The sequence below is a fragment of the Columba livia genome, chromosome 24 (assembly GCF_036013475.1).
Source record: "Columba livia isolate bColLiv1 breed racing homer chromosome 24, bColLiv1.pat.W.v2, whole genome shotgun sequence".
NCBI lineage: Eukaryota > Metazoa > Chordata > Aves > Columbiformes > Columbidae > Columba > Columba livia.
The window spans coordinates 2,139,416-2,158,591 of NC_088625.1; the positions used below are offsets into that span (position 1 = coordinate 2,139,416).

General features: G+C 45.5%; 1 protein-coding gene across 6 annotated transcripts; it reads left to right on the plus strand.

Annotated features, from left to right (window-relative positions):
* The first annotated feature begins 1,766 nt into the window (after positions 1 to 1,766).
* LAYN (layilin) lies at positions 1,767 to 18,073 on the plus strand. Of its 6 annotated transcripts, none has more exons than XM_065040298.1 (11): positions 1,767 to 2,712; positions 3,117 to 3,155; positions 3,448 to 3,533; positions 5,033 to 5,092; positions 11,077 to 11,100; positions 12,209 to 12,506; positions 13,846 to 14,003; positions 14,369 to 14,407; positions 14,765 to 14,848; positions 15,562 to 15,664; positions 16,176 to 18,073. In XM_065040298.1, exons 3-11 carry the CDS (start codon positions 3,521 to 3,523, stop codon positions 16,531 to 16,533), a joined length of 1,137 nt encoding a protein of 378 aa, XP_064896370.1. In that variant the 5' UTR covers positions 1,767 to 2,712; positions 3,117 to 3,155; positions 3,448 to 3,520; the 3' UTR covers positions 16,534 to 18,073. The 6 variants fall into 6 exon arrangements, with proteins under 6 accessions (XP_064896370.1, XP_064896368.1, XP_064896372.1 ...); XM_065040296.1 differs by having other exon boundaries at positions 12,214 to 12,506; XM_065040300.1 differs by having other exon boundaries at positions 1,767 to 1,927.
* Positions 18,074 to 19,176: the final 1,103 nt, after the last annotated feature.

Below are 19,176 nucleotides of genomic sequence, written 5' to 3' on the forward strand. Positions count from 1 at the left end.
CAGCCTCAGTTGCCAGTGTGCCTAGTATGGAGTGAAGGACAACCATATGGGCTTATCTATCTGCCTTCTGCCCCGCAAATGCAAGTGGCAGCAGGATGGGGTTGTGCTGGTGGCGACTGAGAGGAAGAAAAAAGCGAAGGGTTACTTATAGAAACAAGACCTGAAATGCAAGGGAGTGAGATGACTGCAATGAGCTGGACAGGTCAAGTGCAAGCATATGGAAATGGCTGGTGAGGCCTCCAAGAAAAAGGTAGAGGGGTGGTGTGGGTCACCATTGGGTGAAGATGTGCAGCCTGAGCCTCCCACTGCAGCCCAGCACCAGGATACAAAGACATTCATTCCTTTGAGCTGTTAGTCTGTCTTTTGGGGGCCCCCTCTATGGCAGGCTGGACTCCTGGTATGCATAAAACCAGGCTGAAGCCCCGATATCCAGATATCAGCCCAGAGGCATGTTCCTGGACTGCCACATCTGACACTAGAGCCCAGATCACCTTCAGCATCCCTGACAAAACCTGTAGCCATTTGTCCACAGGAGCAGGGCGGAAAATCCTTGTGCGCTCCTTGTTGACTTTGCCCATAGAAACCTCTTTTGCAACAAAGCTTGCTATGGCAAGAGCCACCTGTACGCTTCGAACCAACAGTCCGGTCTCTGCACACAAGCCCCAGCAGAGCGACCATGACGACAGAGCGTACACAAAGGTTGCAGCCGTGGGGCTGACCCACAGCCCAGACTGGGGACACTGCAGCCCAGGAGTCCCAGAGGAGGAGATGGGGCACCCAGGGCAAGCTAAGGAACCATCCCCAGAGACACCTCTGCCCATGAAATGCTCCTGGGTGCTCGGCAAATAGGTTGCTGTGTTAGCCATGGAAAAGGGAAGCAAATGAAGAGTGAAGAAGCTAGTCGGTTTTCCCTTTCCATTAAGTCTTTTAAAGCGTTTTATGATAAATGCAGTACTTATCAGGATTATTACAAGGTAAGCTTCTTGAGGGTAAGTCCTGAATTCTTTTCGTGCATTTTAACAATAAGGCATTCATGGGCAAAAGCTAGCAAAATCATTTAATTTGCAGACAGATGTATCCTTGTAACCTCGCAGACTGTGTCTCATTCCTCATTTAGGAATGGCTTGATAAATACATAAGATATTTTTATTACATTATTAATTGCATACACACATATTCAACACAAGGCATAATTGATTAGAACTACTTACGCATATTCAGTTTTGTTCTGCAGAACAGATTTGCTGATTTCTTCAGCTACCACAAGCTAGTGTGAAAGGTTGTTTGTTATAAGTGCATTTGAGGAGATAGAGTATGTTAATATAATGATGGGGGGTGCTTTCTTCTTTTCCAGGTTTGAATGCCATGACCCCATCACAAGAGTGGTGCTTGGTTTGTAGGCAGTGTAGTTAGCTGATTGTAACCACTGCTCCGCAATCACTACACTCACTGCCATCAAAACAAGGCACAGGATTCCCTGCTGCAACCTTGGCACAGAAACTCCCTGCACTGCAAAACTCCCTTACGACTTCCTTACTCCTAGTGCATCTGTTTATCTGTCAGGTATTAGGAAAATAACTTTCATTTAGCTTTCTTATTTAAGCATTCTCATTTAACAAGCTACTAAGTGAGGGGGGTTTTGAGCAATGAACTCACCGTATGCCATAAATGCTTTTTAGTCTGGCCACTTTGCCTAATGTTCAAGAATGTTAATAATGGAGAAAGTAATTAGGAGCGGGGTTGAAAGGGAACTCTCACATCAGCCTAGTTACTAGGCAGTGTAGTTAGCTGATTGCCAAAAGTACCAATCACTAGCCACACAGCCAGGTAAAAAGGCTTGGAAGATATCTCAATGGAGATCAGAGGCACCAGAATTTGAACAGCAGGCAGCCAGACTAACCTCTTTGCAGAAGCATCTAATAGACAGGCAAGCCAGTGAAATAATCCAGGGAAATATACTGGATTGCCCCTCACACGTGCAAGACACATCAGTGCCTTTGTCAAGCCAGTTTAACTGCACCCTACTGCGTGATACACTTCATTCTCAACTGGTTTGCATACAGGACACTAAAAAACATTAGAACAATTTGCAAGGGTTTTTTGTTCCCAAAATTTGCAGACATCAGCTCCCATTCTGCTGGTGCTCATCTCGGCCTTACACTTGTCTAAGGCCACTGTTTTCACATGTACCTCCATTCACTCTTGTTGCATAAATAAAATTGAGGCCTGTGATGGCGGCTATTTCCTGTTCACAGAGGGGCCCAAGGCTAGGCTTGGGTGAGAACAGCCTGAAGACACTTGAAATGAGATGTACAATGTGGTCAGCCCTCTGGTCTTCCACATTTACGGTGACAGGCACTGTGTCTGTTACTGTGCAGCTGGGGCTCCCCTGCCTGGACCCAGCCATACAAGAGCAGGTGGGACAAGGCTCTGAGTAACCGAATCTAATTGAAGATGCCCCTGCCCATTACAGGAGGGTTGGACTGAATGACCTTTTAAGTTCCGTTCCAACCCACACTATTCTATGATTCTATGATGCAGCCCCATGCAGCGCCATGGGGACAGAGCCAGGGGAGCGCCCGATGGCTCCCAATGGACCCCTTGTCTTTGCTTGCTCAAGCCCAAACAATGTGGCCTTCGCTCAGACCTTCTGGACCTCAGTCATGCTCCCGCCACCGCTCGAGTCCCGTCTAGGCCCTGCCACCCTACAACGTGAGAGGACCCTGCCCAGGAAGGGACCCTGCCCTATAGCAAAACCCTGCCCTATAGCAAAACCCTGCCTTTTGAGGAGACCCTGCTCCATGAGGAGACCCTTCTTGTAGCTTTGCACCAACTCTGGGGGCACACACCACTCTGCAGGGTCCTGAACCTCACCTGGGGCCTCAGGATGCTCCTGGGGTTGCTCTCCAGAGCCTCACATCTTTCCTGGGGTCCCTATTCATTCCCTGGATCATCACACATCCTCCCACGGTCCTGTGCTCTCCTGGGGTCCCCACACCTTTTCCCTGAGTCCTGCACCCTCTCCAGAGCCCACACACCTCCCCAGGGCCTCATGTCCCCCCTGCACCACCACCCCTCACCTTCCCAGGCACAATTAATGTGATTTTACTTTCCAGAGAGCAACACTGCTCCCCAGGCCTCACAACTTCCTAGAAGTAAGTATGAAGTACAGCGTGTCCCCAGCTTGCTAAACCCTTGTTGCCTAGGTTTTGGAGGGGAATTAAGTCTCAGGAATGAATAATGACTCATTCCAGTGAGCTCTGAATGACAGAAGAGCCACAGCACCTACTGTGCACAACAGAGATTTCAGCTGATACCTAATGTCTTGAGATCCAGACACTGGGAAAACTGACCTTCTGAACAGCCCCAAAGGATGGTTCAGTTGCCCTCTGTAGGACAGTGGCAACAGGAGCACTTGGTTACTTGCCTCTCATTTGTCTGATTTAGAAAGTGAGAAAAAGAGTGAGAAAGAGAAAATCTTGGAAGCCCAAAGCATGGAGAAACGTAAAGTAAAAGAAAAATGTCTTCAGCAGGTAAGAACCACGGAACCCAACCCTTTTTTTGTAAATATTTCCATTCCCCATGTGTCATTTGGTGGAATACTGGAACTTTGGAAATGACCTGATGGACAGTAACGTGGATCGCCTGGACCGGGCTCGCTGTGTGGTTGGTGATGCAGCCCGTAGTTTGATGGATAGCTTAAACTTAACTCCCAGTTGGGCCATGCTGGCTTGGGGCAGGGCTGTGTACTTCATTTCTTCACAGTAAGCACAGCATGTCTGTTCTGATTTAGTATCTAAAAGCAGCCAACTGGGAGTGCCCAGATCCAAAAGTGGAGAATTGGGGTGGAATTTGAGTGCTGCATGCATTTTCACACACCAAATCCTGGCATAGAGACATTAAAGCGCAGCTCAAAGGATAAGTTTCTAAGTTGTCTTAGTTATTAATAGATCTTCTCCTGTGCCCAGCAGCAGCTGGTGCCAAGGGTTCATCGAGTGAGAGATCCGGGAAACTCGGTGGTTATTAAATCAGCTTCAACAGAAATGCTTCTACCTTGGCCTGTGTCTTAGGGACAGGTTTAGGTGATATTTTTAGAGTGGTATAATTCAATAACTGCCAGACCAAGCCATTTCAAATTTTGTGGAAACTACTTGGCTGCAGCACAAACTGTAGATTTTAGCAGACAACATCAAAGCCGAGTTTATAGCTGATGCTGTCTTTCCAAAGGAAGGCATAACTGGGACACTGCAGGGCCTTTCAGGCTGGATCCTTCTGCACTGCACAGACTTAGTGGAGTTTTACAAAACCCAGCACTAACCTGGCACGCAGCTGCCCACTCAGCACTTTAGCTAAAGGTTTGTGTAGTCTGTAAGTGGTGTATAGGATCAATAAAATTTAGCATGCCATGAGGTGTATATATACTTATGTTTATGCCCTGACTCAAGCATTAAGTTGGCCATGAAAAGAAGCAGAATAAGTGACACGGTATCCATATCACTGCGGTTCATCTCCTGCAAAACATTGAGAGTAGACCACACATATAGAGCCAGATGAGAGCAATCTGCAAGGGGTGCAGAAAGGTGCTGAGCTCTGCAAGTCTTTCCTACAAGTCAGCAATCCTCCTTGTCCAATGAACAATTCCAAAATGCATCTCATCCATTACCATCAATTAGCCTTCTTTCTGAATGCTGGCTGAAGCTAGCAACAGTTCCCTGAATCTTCTGCTCATTTTTAAAACATTCAATAACAATAGATGATAGCAAGGTTTTGCAGCTTTGGGCATCTGGTAGCCATAAAAATGACTGATTAATTTCAATGAGTAAATTACTTTTGGTCTTGTTCTTATTTGTCTGTCTTTAGTTAGGCAGCTCTAGGGTACCACCACCTGAGCCTGGCCTGGGAACTGCCTCTGCTGTATGTTCACTCTAGTCCTCAGCTTCAACGAGGGATTTAAAGTTTACAATCAAGTTAAGTATTACTTGTTTTTAATTCAATTTTCTGAGTTAATTGTGGTAAATATATTTCTTTTCAGGCCAGGAGAAGAGAAGAAATGCTAGCTCTGCTGAGGAAACAGAGAGAAAAACGGATTGCAGTGAGTGTGATTCCTTTTTATTATGGATGCATCTCAAGGTTTGTGCATACTTAGATTACGGGCAGCATCCAAAGGACCATAGTCCAGTGAATGAGGGTTCATGGGGTGTTGCAAATTACACCATGGTACCAGTCTTGCATAGCAAAAGCACCTCAGTTTGAACTGAGTAAACATGCAGAAAAGTTGGCTTTATTCAACAAATTCCCTAAGCAAAGAGGATCCTGTGGCTGTGTGATTCTGAAAGTCCAATCCCCCCATGGAGCAGGAACACCCAGATGAGGTTACACAGGAAGGTGTCCAGGCGGGTTGGAATGTCTGCACAGAAGGAGACTCCACAACCTCCCTGAGCAGCCTGGGCCAGGCTCTGCCACACTCACCCCCAACAAGTTGCTTCTCATATTTAAGTGGAACCTCCTGTGTTCCAGTTTGCACCCATTGCCCCTTGTCCTGTCACTGGTTGTCACCAGAAGAGCCTGGCTCCATCCTCCTGACACTCCCCCTTTCCATCTTGATCCCCAGGAATGAGTCCCCCCTCAGTCTCCTCTTGTCCAGCTCCAGAGCCCCAGCTCCCTCAGCCTTTCCTCACACGGGAGATGCTCCACTCCCTTCAGCATCTTGGTGGCTGCGCTGGACTCTCTCCAGCAGTTCCCTGTCCTGCTGGAACTGAGGGGCCACAGCTGGACACAAGATTCCAGGTGTGGTCTCCCCAGGGCAGAGCAGAGGGGCAGGAGAACCTCTTCCGCTGAAAGGCCGAAACTCAGTCCATAACAAAGTTATTAACCTGGCTGCAGGTTTCTCATGCTCTGCTCCCTAAAAAGCTCTCACAAACTAAATTTGAGCAATAAAAGGAAGAACTCCATTTAGGGATTTTTGTTATTATCAGTAGTGAACTTTAGATTGAATGATTTATGGTGGTTTTGCTTGGCCTGGCCAGATGTTTATCAGGAGAAGAAAATTCAAGAATAAGAGGTCTTTATTATATTAAGGCACTGCTTTCCTTCAGTTGCAATTCACAAGATACAAAGCAGAGATGGATGAGTTTTTAAACCATATAATGTTAAACATCTGTGCTTCTGAAGAGCTACATATCCTAACTAATACAATTTCATTACTCCATAGTAGAGAGGAGAACTGAAACGTTAAAGCTGATAAATGTAGTGATTTCAGAAGCAACTTGGAAAATAAGATTTCGAATGATACTTTCAGAAATGGCACATTCATTTTAGACATAAAACCTCCTTTCTCTTCCCCCTTATTTAAGTTTTTACCTTGGTTCATCTGAAGTACTTTGTCTTCTCAAAGTTCACTAAAATGCTGAACTAAGTATATATGCTTTGTCCAAATTCTATGCGTTTAATCTAGGCCTGAAACAAAACATAAGCGTCCTACCTTCTGCCACAATAACCCCTATGAGTTTTATACCTCATTAGTATTGCTAGCGTAGCCTTTTGTTTCAGTGTTTGTATAGAGCTCTCTTCTGGGATAAACAGCACATTTAGAAAGAACTAGTGATACTTAATAAGTCCTTTTTTCTCTTTTTAGAAAGAGCTGATTTCTTATCCACATAAACCAAAGATCAAAACTGATCAAGTGAGGTAAAGACAATACTTAAGTTTGGTTTTTTGGTTTTGGTTTTTTGTTAGTTTGTTTTTTCCTCTATCTAAATGGTCTAAATAGATGATACCTGAAGCAGACTTCCCTTACATTTAGCGCAGTAACACAGGTACGACAATTGCTAAACCAGGCAGTGAAGGATTCCTTAATTTATAACACTGACTACACCAGCACTGCCCTGTCTATTACATAATCTTAATCTCCTTCCCCAAATATAGTTGTGTCAGCCAGATGGGAGCTATGAGGGCAGTCTTAAAGGCGTGTTTGGGCTATGGGCTAAGCTACAGCCTGAAGAGTTAAAAAGAACAGCTCGACTTACTATGAAGCTGTTCTTCATTTCCAAAAGCCACTCCATCCTTGAAAATGCTGAGGAGGTACCTCACAGCCCTTGACTCAGCAATTTCTTCCTTTTAATGAATGCCATTTCAATTCTTGGAGTGTATTGGGTTTACGTGACAAGGTTTTGGTAGTGGGGGGTGCTACACAAGTGCCTTCTGTGCTAAGCCCCTGTGTCCAGCAGAGGCAATGCAGCCAGGTCCAGGATGGACCCGCCGCTGGCCCAGGCTGAGCCCATCAGCAGTGGTGCTGGTGCTAACTGTGATGAATTGGTTAAGAAGGTGGGGAAAAACTGCACAACAGCAACTGTAGCTGGAGATTCATTGCTTAGTCTTCAAGTTGTGATATCCAATGATACCACTTTGCTCAAACTGGTGTCAGTGTAAGAAAAATGGCACTACTTAAATAACTTAAATGGCATTCATTAAAAGGAAGAAATTGCTGAATCAAGGTCTGTGAAGTGCCTGAGTGTAGAACTTGCTGGGGAATTTGGACTAAAGAATCCCGTGCAGTACTTCACTTGATTAAATGTGATTTTTCTGTTAGCTTGCACATTGCCTTTGAAGTTTTCCTCTATAAGTTTTCCTCTATAAGTTATGATAGTTGTATGGGCGTTCTATTGGGTGGATTCTCTGAACCAGTGTTGTGTGATTTTTGCTTTCTACAAATAGCTAGGCATTGACAAGGCATCTCTGTGCTTACCTATGCATATAAGTACCTGACACGACAACACAAACTGGGCTAAAGAACTCTGTACCCTGACAGCTATTTCACACTGACTCTTCTCTGTAGAACCGGCCATAAAGTCAAACCCCACATAGTTTTCAGAACATTAGTGTGCTTGTAACCAACTGGTATTTCATGCAGCTGCAGCTGCTCCATCCACAGTTTGCTTTATTTGATACAGTTCTGTTATTTCCAGCAGGCAAAAGGTGTCTGAAGATGACCTTATGGATCAAGAAGCAGTAAAGGCCCTTAAATAGTTCAGCTAAATCGTCTGATGGAGACAATGAAGTATTTATTTGCTCTAGAAAAAATATCCTGCTATCAGAACCACTCTGCTTGGACTTAAAGACATGTGCATTCCCCAATAGACTACATCTCTAGTTGCTGCTACTAAGACATGGCACAAACGTGACAAAGGCTGTGGATAGGCTTGCAGCAGCTAGTCGTCCTACCCATAAATGTCTTTATTTTGCTGAAGTTAAAATAAATGCTTAATTTGGAAACATTTTAAATGATGTAATGTATCAATATATTCATCAACAATTTGGGTGAGGGAATAGAGTGACTATCAGCAAGTTTGCTGGTGACACCAAGCTGGGAGGAGTGGTGACACTGGAAGCTGTGCTGCCATCAGAGACCTGGACAGGCTGGAGAGCTGGGCAGGGAAACATTTAATGAAATAGAACAAGGGCAAGTGTAGAGTCTTGAATCTGGGCAGGAACAACCCCAGGTTCCAATATGAGTTGGGGAATGACCTATTAGAGAGCAGCGTAGGGGAAAGGGACCTGGGGGTCCTGGGGACAGCAGGGTGACCATGAGCCAGCAATGGGCCCTTGTGGCCAGGAAGCCAATGGTACCTGGGGTGGGTTAGAAGGGGGTGGTCAGTAGGTCAGAGAGGTTCTCCTGCCCCTCTGCTCTGCCCTGGGGAGACCACACCTGGAATATTGTGTCCAGTTGTGGCCCCTCAGTTCCAGCAGGACAGGGAACTGCTGCAGAGAGTCCAGCGCAGCCACCAAGATGCTGGAGGGAGTGGAGCATCTCCCGTGTGAGGAAAGGCTGAGGGAGCTGGGGCTCTGGAGCTGGACAAGAGGAGACTGAGGGGGGACTCATTCCTGGGGATCAAGACAGAAAGGGGGAGTGTCAGGAGGATGGAGCCAGGCTCTTCTGGGTGACAACCAGTGACAGGACAAGGGGTAATGGGTTCAAACTGGAACACAGGAGGTTCCACTGAAAGATGAGAAGAAACTTCTTCCGGTGAGGGTGGCAGAGCCCGGCCCAGGCTGCCCAGGGGGGTTGTGGAGTCTCCTTCTGTGCAGACATTCCAACCCGCCTGGACACCTTCCTGTGTAACCTCATCTGGGTGTTCCTGCTCCATGGGGGGATTGCACTGGATGAGCTTTCCAGGTTCCTTCCAATCCCTGACATTCTGTGGTTCTGTGATTCTGTTCTAAAGCTGCAGTGGGGGGAAACAAGCAGAAGTGATGAGGTGTCCGGAGCGCGACACGGGCGATGTTTGAGCACGGGGGCAGCGGGAAGATGTGCGGGCTCAGCGTGTGCCCCAGAGCGGCAGAGGCAGATGCCTCCGGAGGAGAGATGCGCAATGAGGGAGGCGGGTCCCGTCCCCAGGATTTGGCTGCGGGTCTTTGCTGCGTAGGGGATGAGCCGCGCCCGGCCCACTGGCCCGGAGCCCGGGGCGGGACGGGGCGACGGCTCCTCCCCGCTCCATCTCCTCCTTCCCGGCGGGCGGGCCGCGGGCCACTCGCAGGAGGCGAGTGCAGCGAGCCGGGAGCCAGCGCACATCCAGGGAGGCGCGGATGATGCTGGCGGCCGTGGCTCTGTGCGCCGCTGCGCTGGGCTGCGCTGCGGGGACACAGCTGCTGAGCGGTAAGAAGGGACGCGGTGCCGGCGCTGAGGGTGCCGGGGGGCGCGGGGTCCCTGCCGGTCGAGGCTCGGCCCGTGTCCCGCAGTGGGCACGCCCGCTCCAGCGGCCCATCCGCTCTTGCGCTGGGGGGGTTTGGCTGCCTGGGGAAGTCATGGCGATATAGGCAAAGATGTGTGCGCGCTGCCTTGTGCAGTGATTTATCCCTTCTCCTAGCCGTGCCCTGGGGAGACCTCCGCATCCTCCGCGTTGGGTGGGGGCACCCCTGCCTTCCTAGTCCTGAAGAGGCACACTGATAAGCCGTTTTCACTTTCCTCTTCTCATGAGAATCACAGAATGTCAGGGATCAGAAGGGATCTCAAGAGATCATCCAGTCCAATCCCCCCGCTGGAGCAGGAACACTTAGATGAGACTACACAGGAAGGTGTCCAGGCGGGTTTGAATGTCTGCAGAGAAGCCTTTCTGCTCTCTCTGCTGCATTTCTGCCTTGGTTCTGGGAATTTTAAGTGCTGTCCTGACTAACAGAGCTATTCTTGTCAGCCGACTCTCAGTGATAATTCCCAGGCTGGCTGAATTTCCAGACAACAATAGGTTGTCTCACTCTTCCTCTGTAAAGTCTCTTTTGGTTATCAGTCTGCCTCCTGATTTTGTGCAAAGCAATGTTGCCTATTTAGCTGCCTTTCATAGGAATAGATATATGACAGCTCAAGGTTGGACCAGCAGTCTTTTTGGATGTAGTAGTACCCAAGCTAGGTAGCCTAGTCTGGTTTTAGGGCACAGAATAACCAGCCTAGGGGAAGTTTCTGCCTGACTTGTTACGTTGGTACATTCAGCAGAAAGCCTGAACACTCTGATCTGTGAAATATTCATGTTATTCCAACATAAGGCAAGTAGCCGTGTTATACCGATAAGTACATTTTTAATTTTGCCATGTTTTCATCTGCTGTGGGACTTTTGTGGGAGTGAGCCGGAGGGCTCAGCTGCCAGCTGTGAGCTTGGGGATGTGTTCCTTTTCATGATTTGTTTTACTTCTCCGTGTATTTGGCTCACCCGTGGTCTTGCACTAGCAAGACTCACTGCATTCAGCCGGCCTGGAAGCAAATCCCATGTAGGCAATGAGGAGATTAAGGCGAAATATGAGCAACCCTTTCAACATAGATTAGAGCGACATATCCAGTTGTCCTCTGTTATAATTATAATTGGGAACCTAACTAGCAGTGAAGTCTAGACAGTAATAAATACAATACATATTTCCTTACCTGAAAGCAATGGCAAGTTTGGTTGATAAGACAGATTTTCCGCCAGGTGATGGGAACCAAACGTCTGCATATCAGAAAAGAGCCTGAGTGCAGTTGGTGAGACTATTTCTAGAAAGCTGCTGCGGTTTTTTAATAACAATGTGCCATTTCTCTTCTGTCTTTCACGACAGCCATGGACATGTCCCTCCGAAGAGGTAAGGCTTCTTGACCTTTTCACAAAGCCTGCATGAGTGTTAAATTACCAAGAGAAACCCATATTGTGCCTAGAGATGTAGTTTTCAATACTGCTTTTGCAGTGCGGCCACTTTGAGTTTCTGTGTAACATGTCAGCAGACTCTGCATTCAAAACCTCCAGTACAAAAGGTGTTTAAATTCCCACTCTTAGAGCAGCCATGCAGGAACACACAAGAATCAAGAAAAGCCAGCGTATACCCCATGGAGTGGTTCATAATGACCCGTCATCACATCCCATTTGTTCCAAGTACCTCACAAATGTCACTAAATGTTTTTCTTCTTTAGAAACATGTAGGTTAGCAGATTGTGTCTGCTGTGTGTTTGGACAGAAACATTTACCCAGTAAAACAAAACTGTTTGTTTCCACAGTCTAAATGTTGGGACTCTTGTGCTGAGAAACACACGAGTGCATCATTTTGGATTATGTATCTTTCCACTTGGATCTTTGCTTTCCTTGTAGTCAAAATAAGCCCTGCTGCTTCATGCATGAGAAAGTCCTTGGGTTATAATAGTCTGAAAATAGACATTGTTTACTTCCTGGGCAGACAGCAATATTACAGTGCAAAGCAATGCTTACAATGGGACTGTGTGGACACATCTTGATCTGCGGCGGTATATACTCCATGAAACTGTTGCATACATGCCAGAAGATAAATTATTGTTATCTCTGCTCGTGCAACAGGATCTCTGATTTTAGCCATTTAAATCCCTTAAAAAGGCCTCCTTGAATCCTTGTGAAGGAACTACCCTGTTAAAAGGTTGCACATATCCTCTTGCCCTCTGGCACAGCATTGCTGCTCTTCAAATCTCAGAGAATTAATGAGGGAGATGAGAAGTGCGGGACATGAAAGAACAGCCCTGTGCAGATCAACCTCAACTGTTGCGAGCTGTAAGAAAAGTTTGGAGATGCCATTTGCTAGTCCAGTAACACAAGAGGCTTTTTATCTGTGTTGTATCTTCTATATGAACTACCATACAGTGTGAAACTCAACCAAATGAAGCTATTAGCATTCACTTTTGGTACTAACAGGACTAGTTTGTGTAAAAGGTTTCTTTCCATTTCCGCAGGACAGACGGTTTGCCGGGGCGGAACACAGCGACCGTGCTACAAAATAGTCTATTTCCATGACCCTTCGCGCAGGACCAGCTATGAAGAAGCGCACCTCGCCTGCAGAGCCGACGGCGGACACCTAGTCAGTATTGAGACAGAAGCAGAGCAAAGACTGATCGAAAAACTGATTGAGAGTCTCTTGGCTTCTGATGGAGATTTTTGGATAGGGCTTAGGAGGAAAAAGGAGGAGGTGGAGAATGGTACGGAGTGTCAGAACCTCTACTCCTGGTCAGACGGCAGCGCCTACAAGTTCCGGTACGTACCCGTGAATGAGAATGGGAAGCAGGCTGGTGGGGGACTGGCACCTGCCTTTAGCAATCAGAAAGGATTCTTTCAGAAGAATCAGGCAGTGTTGTCCCAGCTGTCCTCCGGGTTCCTTCTGCGGACACTGAAGGGTGGGAGTAGCTCCAGAGAGCAATTAATCCCATCCAGATGAAAAGGGGTCGACAAATTACCTTCCAGAGGCTCTGCTCTCTCTCTGTTGCACTATAAAATATATATATGTATATCAAAATAACCCAAATGTTCTATATTTTGTAGCAACGTGTCATATGTGTGACAAGTCTGCCTTTTCATTCCTCTTTTCTGGACATGTGTAAGAATACCTTGTCATCGTGAACTTTACGCTTTGGGAACCTCTAAGAACTTGTAGTTGCTCTGTGCGGCAATGAATGCTTTCAGTACCATTCAACATCTTAAAGTTTTTCCCATGGTTGAGATATTGGAGTTATATAGTAGGAAGCTGCTAAGAAACAGACATAGCTTTATTGCCCTTCACTGGTGAGCCACAGCTTATTAATGCTAAATGATAAAGCAAAAGAAAAGATCGATATGTGGAGGCAGCACTAGAAGAGGAAGGAAGGGAGGGAGAAACACAGCATTGTAGTGATTGAAAAACATACTACTATAACATGTGTGGCGTTTTTCCCCTGTTGAATACTTTGGTATATCTGGAATTACTTATACTGTATGGATCAGCTTTCAGAAAGCACTAGGCATTGCTTGTTCCAAAATTAGTAGGTATTGAAAATGTTTCAAAATCAGGAACACAGTCTTGGAAGTGTTTCTCTAAGATGCATAAAATGCCTCTTCAGTAATGACTGTATGATAGTGTTAAATAATGAAGCCTGCTTCCTCTGTGCCACTTGGAAAGGCTTACACAGTTTTCCAGTGGTGAAGGTTATTTGTACAAAAAAAGGGTTATCTGCAAGACGGGGTTTCTTCATGTTAGTGTTTTTCTAGACTATTTCTTACTAAATAGGTGTCAAAATATTGGAGGCATTGGGCACTGAGGCCACAGAGCAAAAATGACTTTGCTAGATGATTTTGTTGAGAGAAAGCTGAAGTTCTCAGCCTTTACTCAGCCTTGCAGGGGAGTTTCGTGCGGTGAGGTACTCAGCCCTTGTTGACCACCTTGCACTGCCAATACTTGTATTGTTGTTGTTCCCACTGTTCCCCAGGGGAAGCGGGGGGTGAGGTGAAATCCTTTTGGATTCTGCCCTCCGGGGTGCCCCGTGTGCTGTATTCCCATTTGTGCTTCTGCAGTAAAAAGTGACATCAAGTCCCACATGACGCGTTTGTTGTGTTTTCTTAGGAACTGGTATGTAGATGAGCCATCCTGTGGGAGTGAAATCTGCGTTGTGATGTACCACCAGCCATCTGCCCCACCAGGTGTCGGAGGTCCCTACATGTTTCAATGGAATGATGACAGATGCAATATGAAAAATAACTTCATTTGCAAATATGCCCTCGGTAATGAGTCATTCTGCAGCTTTAAAAACCAACCTGCACCCAGTCCCCAAGATGATGTATGAGATGGCAGTAATAGATAGGGAAACCCTTTCTTAGCTTCACTAGAAAGATCTATTGGGACGCAGATATCTTTAAATATATGCAAGTCCTGGGGAAAACGATCTCAGTATCTAATATATGTAGCTACTTGCCTTGTGACTTCTATAGATGCTCAGAGGATTTTGATAAAGCATGTGAGATCTTCAATGGGGCCTGAGGGAGAGAGAACACTAAAGAGGGGTGCTCATTTTATTAGGCTGAATTCAGTATGCTTGGGCACCCTACTCAAGCTTATGAGCAAATTGTGCATATCTTTCTTTTTTTAGAGAAGCCAACGAATGCTCCAATGGAGAATTCTCAAAGAGGTGAGCTACACATCATTGTTTTTAAAAATTATATTCGAACTTGTAGTAGAAACACGCTCTGTTGCATTCATTGTCAAGGATGCTTCCAGGCTGAAAACTTACCGAGCAAGACGCTTCCCTGCAGTCTGCACCTTCTCGAGCTGTTCTGCAATCCAGTCTGCAGGACCACAGTCCTGCTGGTGGTGGAGCAGCATCTGGGACCACTGGTCACGCTGCAGAAACCTAAGCAAAGGGGTACCAGTCCGCCTTACATACCTTTGCGGCTGGCAGACTCTTCAATCTCCTCTCACCTCACTTTTATGATTCTTAGCTCTTTCGGATAACGTCTTTAATATTCATTAAGCTGCTTCTTTGCAGATGATGCAACAGAGCCCTTGAATCCAGTGTTCCCAGAAGAACGCCGTAAGAAAGATGCTAATGTAACAGTTGTAGAGGCCAAAGGTACGTTGTGCATTCAACACCTGGCCTGCTCTATCGATGCAGGCACACATTTCTCCCATGGGGCTGCAAAAACAGCCAACACTTCAGTCTCAATTGTTTGACTCTAATGTAGGAGACTGAAGTTAGGCACCTGTGTCTGCTCCTTCATCTTTTCCAGTACAAACCTAGAGTAATTGCATCTAAATCTAAAGCTGTGCAAAGTATCTTGGGTCTGAAAAAGGCTCTGTTAATTTATTGAATCACTTTTGAGTGTCTAAATTGTTAATGTTTTCTTAGTAAGTCTATTATTAACTATGAAAAACTCTCCGTTTCTTCTTACCGCGCCAACTTTCCCTTCTAAAAATTCACTTGTCATAAAAGACATTTTGCTCTCTGAAATCTTCTGGCTGGGGGTTCCTAAGCTTTCATAAGACAGCATGTCTCGTTAACCTGCCCTGCCATTGTGGTCTTACAGTGAGGCAGTGAAGCTCATTGGTTTCTCATCTTGAAGGTTTGAGCTCTTTTTACTTTAGCTTGCTTAACTAGATGATCAGTCTCCGTTAGACTTGCTGCCTTCAAGAAGATGGATCTACTGCTAGATTATGAACAAGACTAGAAGCCCGTTGGGGTGTGACGATGATGCCTTTTGCAGCTGTTAGCTGTTCCATGAAGTTCTGTGCATGGCAAATGCAACTGGAAGTGAATAAAAGCTGGGATCTAATTTTTGTCCCTAGAACCTGTTCAAAGCTTTGGCTACATCCTTATTCCCAGCATTCCTGTGCTGCTTCTCCTGACAGTCATTACAGTCGTCTTCTGGTTTTGGCTTTTTGTGAAGAGGTAAGTGACATTTTGTTATAACAGGTGAACCCGTGATGTCTTGTCCTGGCAATCATTTCACAGCTAGCTTCAGGATCCTTTAGGATGCTCTGGAGACGACTGCTTTCAGCCAAATTAGTGTTTAAAAAGTGCCATGGATACTCCAGGCTGAGTAAAATTTTAAGTAAATCGTATTATGTCATTTTATTGTGTTCATAGACATATAGTAGTTAGAGAATAGTGCAAAACAAGGTGATGATTTTGAAGTGTTAGCATGTCTTCTTAAAAAAATACTGAATTATCAGAAGATGCCCTTCAAAAGTGAAGAACGCAGTAATAGAAATAAAAGGATGTAAGCTTGGAGCAAATAACATTTACCAATTCCCTCTCCCTGCAAATGTCATCCTGAGTTCAGGCTCTGAATGTCAGCTTTCCTCAAGGGCCATCATTAAATTACTGTAAGAGAGGTGTGGTGGTGTTTTGTATGTAAAAAAAGCATATTATGACTTGTCCTCTTTCCTCCATCCCTAAGGAGACAGGAACAAATAGACGCAAGCCCAAAGGAGGAAGACGGATGGCTGTCTAACCCCAGGAGGAACAGCCCAAATTTGGACATTTACAAAGTAATCAAGAAGCAATCAGAAGCAGATCTGGCTGGAACCAGGCCTGCCACTAAGAACTCTTCCTTCCGTACCCAAGAAGATAAGGTGCTTGACAGCCTCTCCAGGGATTATGGTAACACAGCAATGAGTACACCAACTCATGGCTTTGTGACGTTGGCCAAGACTGAAAGTGGCTTTGTGACCAATGATATCTATGAGCTGTGTGGAGATCATGTGGGGAGGAGCAAGGAATCAGCCTGGGTGGAGAATGAGATTTATGGATATTAAAGAAATGGACCAAAACACCTGGAATATGGATGACAAAGTGAACATCAATGCAAGTCAACCTGCCCTTCCTATGCACTCCTTTTAATCATAGTACCTGTGATGTTTATCCCGGTTTTGCATTATCCCTATATTCTTCATTTTTTATAAAGACTGTGGGTTTTCAAAGATCCAAACTGCAAAGAATGTGTATGTTTTGCTTTGCATCAAGCCCCTTGTTGCCCCAGGAACGGCTTGTTAACAGTATTGATTCTTTTTTGTACTCCAAAGATTTGGTCATGAGACGTGATCAGATCAGTGTTTGTCTCACCATTATAAGGACTCAACAACCTTCATGGGAGCTTGGAGCAAATTCCTGTGCAAGGTCTCTGCTCGGTCACATTTGTCAGTGCAGCGAAGTGGAACAGGAGTTTGGTTAAAAACTCAAATTCACTTTGACTTGAATATGCTCAGGGCAAAATCCCATGTGCTGCTGGATATGGTGTTGCTTTAGCTGAATTCCATTGTAAAATTAGCTTACAGGATGCTGGAGGTACCTGCAATGGCCCAGGCTTTCAGAAAAGAATAGCGAGGGAATTCGAATTTATCAAATAAGCCCATGATCTGGTCGCATAAGGGACTACTTTCTGCAAAATGTTTGATGTTAGTACTGAGATCTGCAAAATTGAAAATACATTTACAAATACAAGATTCGCCCCACTGAAATGAATAATGACAATCCATTCTTGCCCTTCCCAGCTCCTTCAGGCTGTTGATGGACAACGCAGCATTGTTTCACACTTTCTGCTCTTTAAACACGTTTGTCCTTACTTGAACACATTGGTGCTAAATGGAAGTTCGGAGTCTGGAGCACAAGTTCTGCAGCACATGGGAGATTCTAAGGCAAAGTCAGTGGCCACTAAATACTGATAGCAGTGGTGTGGCCTCTGCATTTCTTATTTTTGTACAGAGCTTTGGTGTTTCGTGTGTGTTTTTTTTCCCTTTGGCAGACACTAAGCGTCTTCTAGGCATTGAAAAACAGGAAATGAGAGGAAGAAGCTCAAGCCAGATGTTGGAGCTTAGGTGTGTAGGCATGTAAAGCCATATTTTGGCTACTAAGTGTGTGCTCTGGTCTTTTGAGCTGCTGGCCTGTTGAACTCAAAGTCAGCTCCATATGCTCAGGATCTCTGGAAGTTATTAGAAGGCGAGGTGATTTATAATCTCTGACATCTCTGTTTTAGTAGAGCATCTCAGCTGTGGTATTAGCTACCAGAACATTGACCACAAGAGGGTATGTGTGTTCTACAGTTGGACTCATTCAGCCAGCTGCTGAAAACAGCCTGGAAGAGCGCCTGTGTACCAGCGTGTGTGAGCAGTGCTTGAATCCCTTTCCTTGAAGCATGGCAAAAGCTATCGATGGCCGTTAAAGGCTGCTGTACAAACAATGTTCTTGTGTTTGCAGCTCTTTTAGCAGCATTATTAAGAAATTTTTGGTAATCTGAACTTTCAGGTCAAAAATGGCTTTGTGGCGTGCAGCACAATAAAGTTTCTTTTACCATACCAAGCTTGCATCATGCTAGAGTTATTGTTTGGTCAGTGTTGCAGATATCTGCAAGAAATGAAGCATCATATAGGGTGATGGAAATTTCACGAGTAGCAGCTCGGGATGACACCATTTTCTATTAAAGCAGGATTATGGTAATCTTGCTCATGAACCTATCAATCATTTAGAAGGGTGCATGTCTGACTAAGTCAAATAATCAGTTAGTCATTGCCAGAATTTCTTAGGGGGATAAATACGGCAGTAACAGCACAGTTATTACCCATAGCAGTCTAAGGCAGCAGCGTCATCTCGAAATGTCATTCCTTAGATGAATCTCATGAAGTGCAAGTGTGGTGAAGGACAGGTTTTAACTTTCCACCCAGGTCTTCAGTTCCCTTTGGAGACCAGTCATTGCTGCGTGATATGTAGCAAATTACCCAACTTTCCACAAGTATGAGGCAGCCTGACGTGTAAGTTTTGAATACGAAGGGAAAGCAAGAGACAGAAGTTTGTTTTGTGCATTCTTCTGGTTGCTCTTTGTGGCCACGCTCTGTTTTGAGCTGTGTTTGAGTCCACTGAACTCTATGCTCATGAAGGGTCTGTGGCTGTTGCTGGACATGGATCTGACTCAACAGACACGTGTGCTCCTTCACCACGAGCGTTCGGACATGCCTTGTCTGGCATCTGGATGTCCGATGGCACCAGTTCACCAGCCTGAGATGGTTGGGAGAGGGAGCGATCAAGAGAGGGACAGGAGTGAACTGGGAGAGGAAAGATAGCTGCAGAATTGAAATGAGCATGGCATTTTTAAAATGGAAACAAGCTGAAGTATAAGTGTAAACATAAAGCAGACTACATGGACTTATTACAGGGAATTTAGCATAAAAGGCTTTCAGATTTTTTATACTTCCAGTGGCACCTCTGCAGGACCTCTAAACGTTTTACATCAAAGGGCTTAACAGAGCTTCCAAATCTGTCTTTCCAGGTCTGTGGGAAATTAAATTAATAGAACAGTTCCATTGGAAGGGATCTACAACTGTCATCTAGTTCAACTGCCTTTTGGCTGACCAAAAGTTAAAGCATGTTGTTAAGGACATTGTCCAAATGCTTCTTAAACACTGACG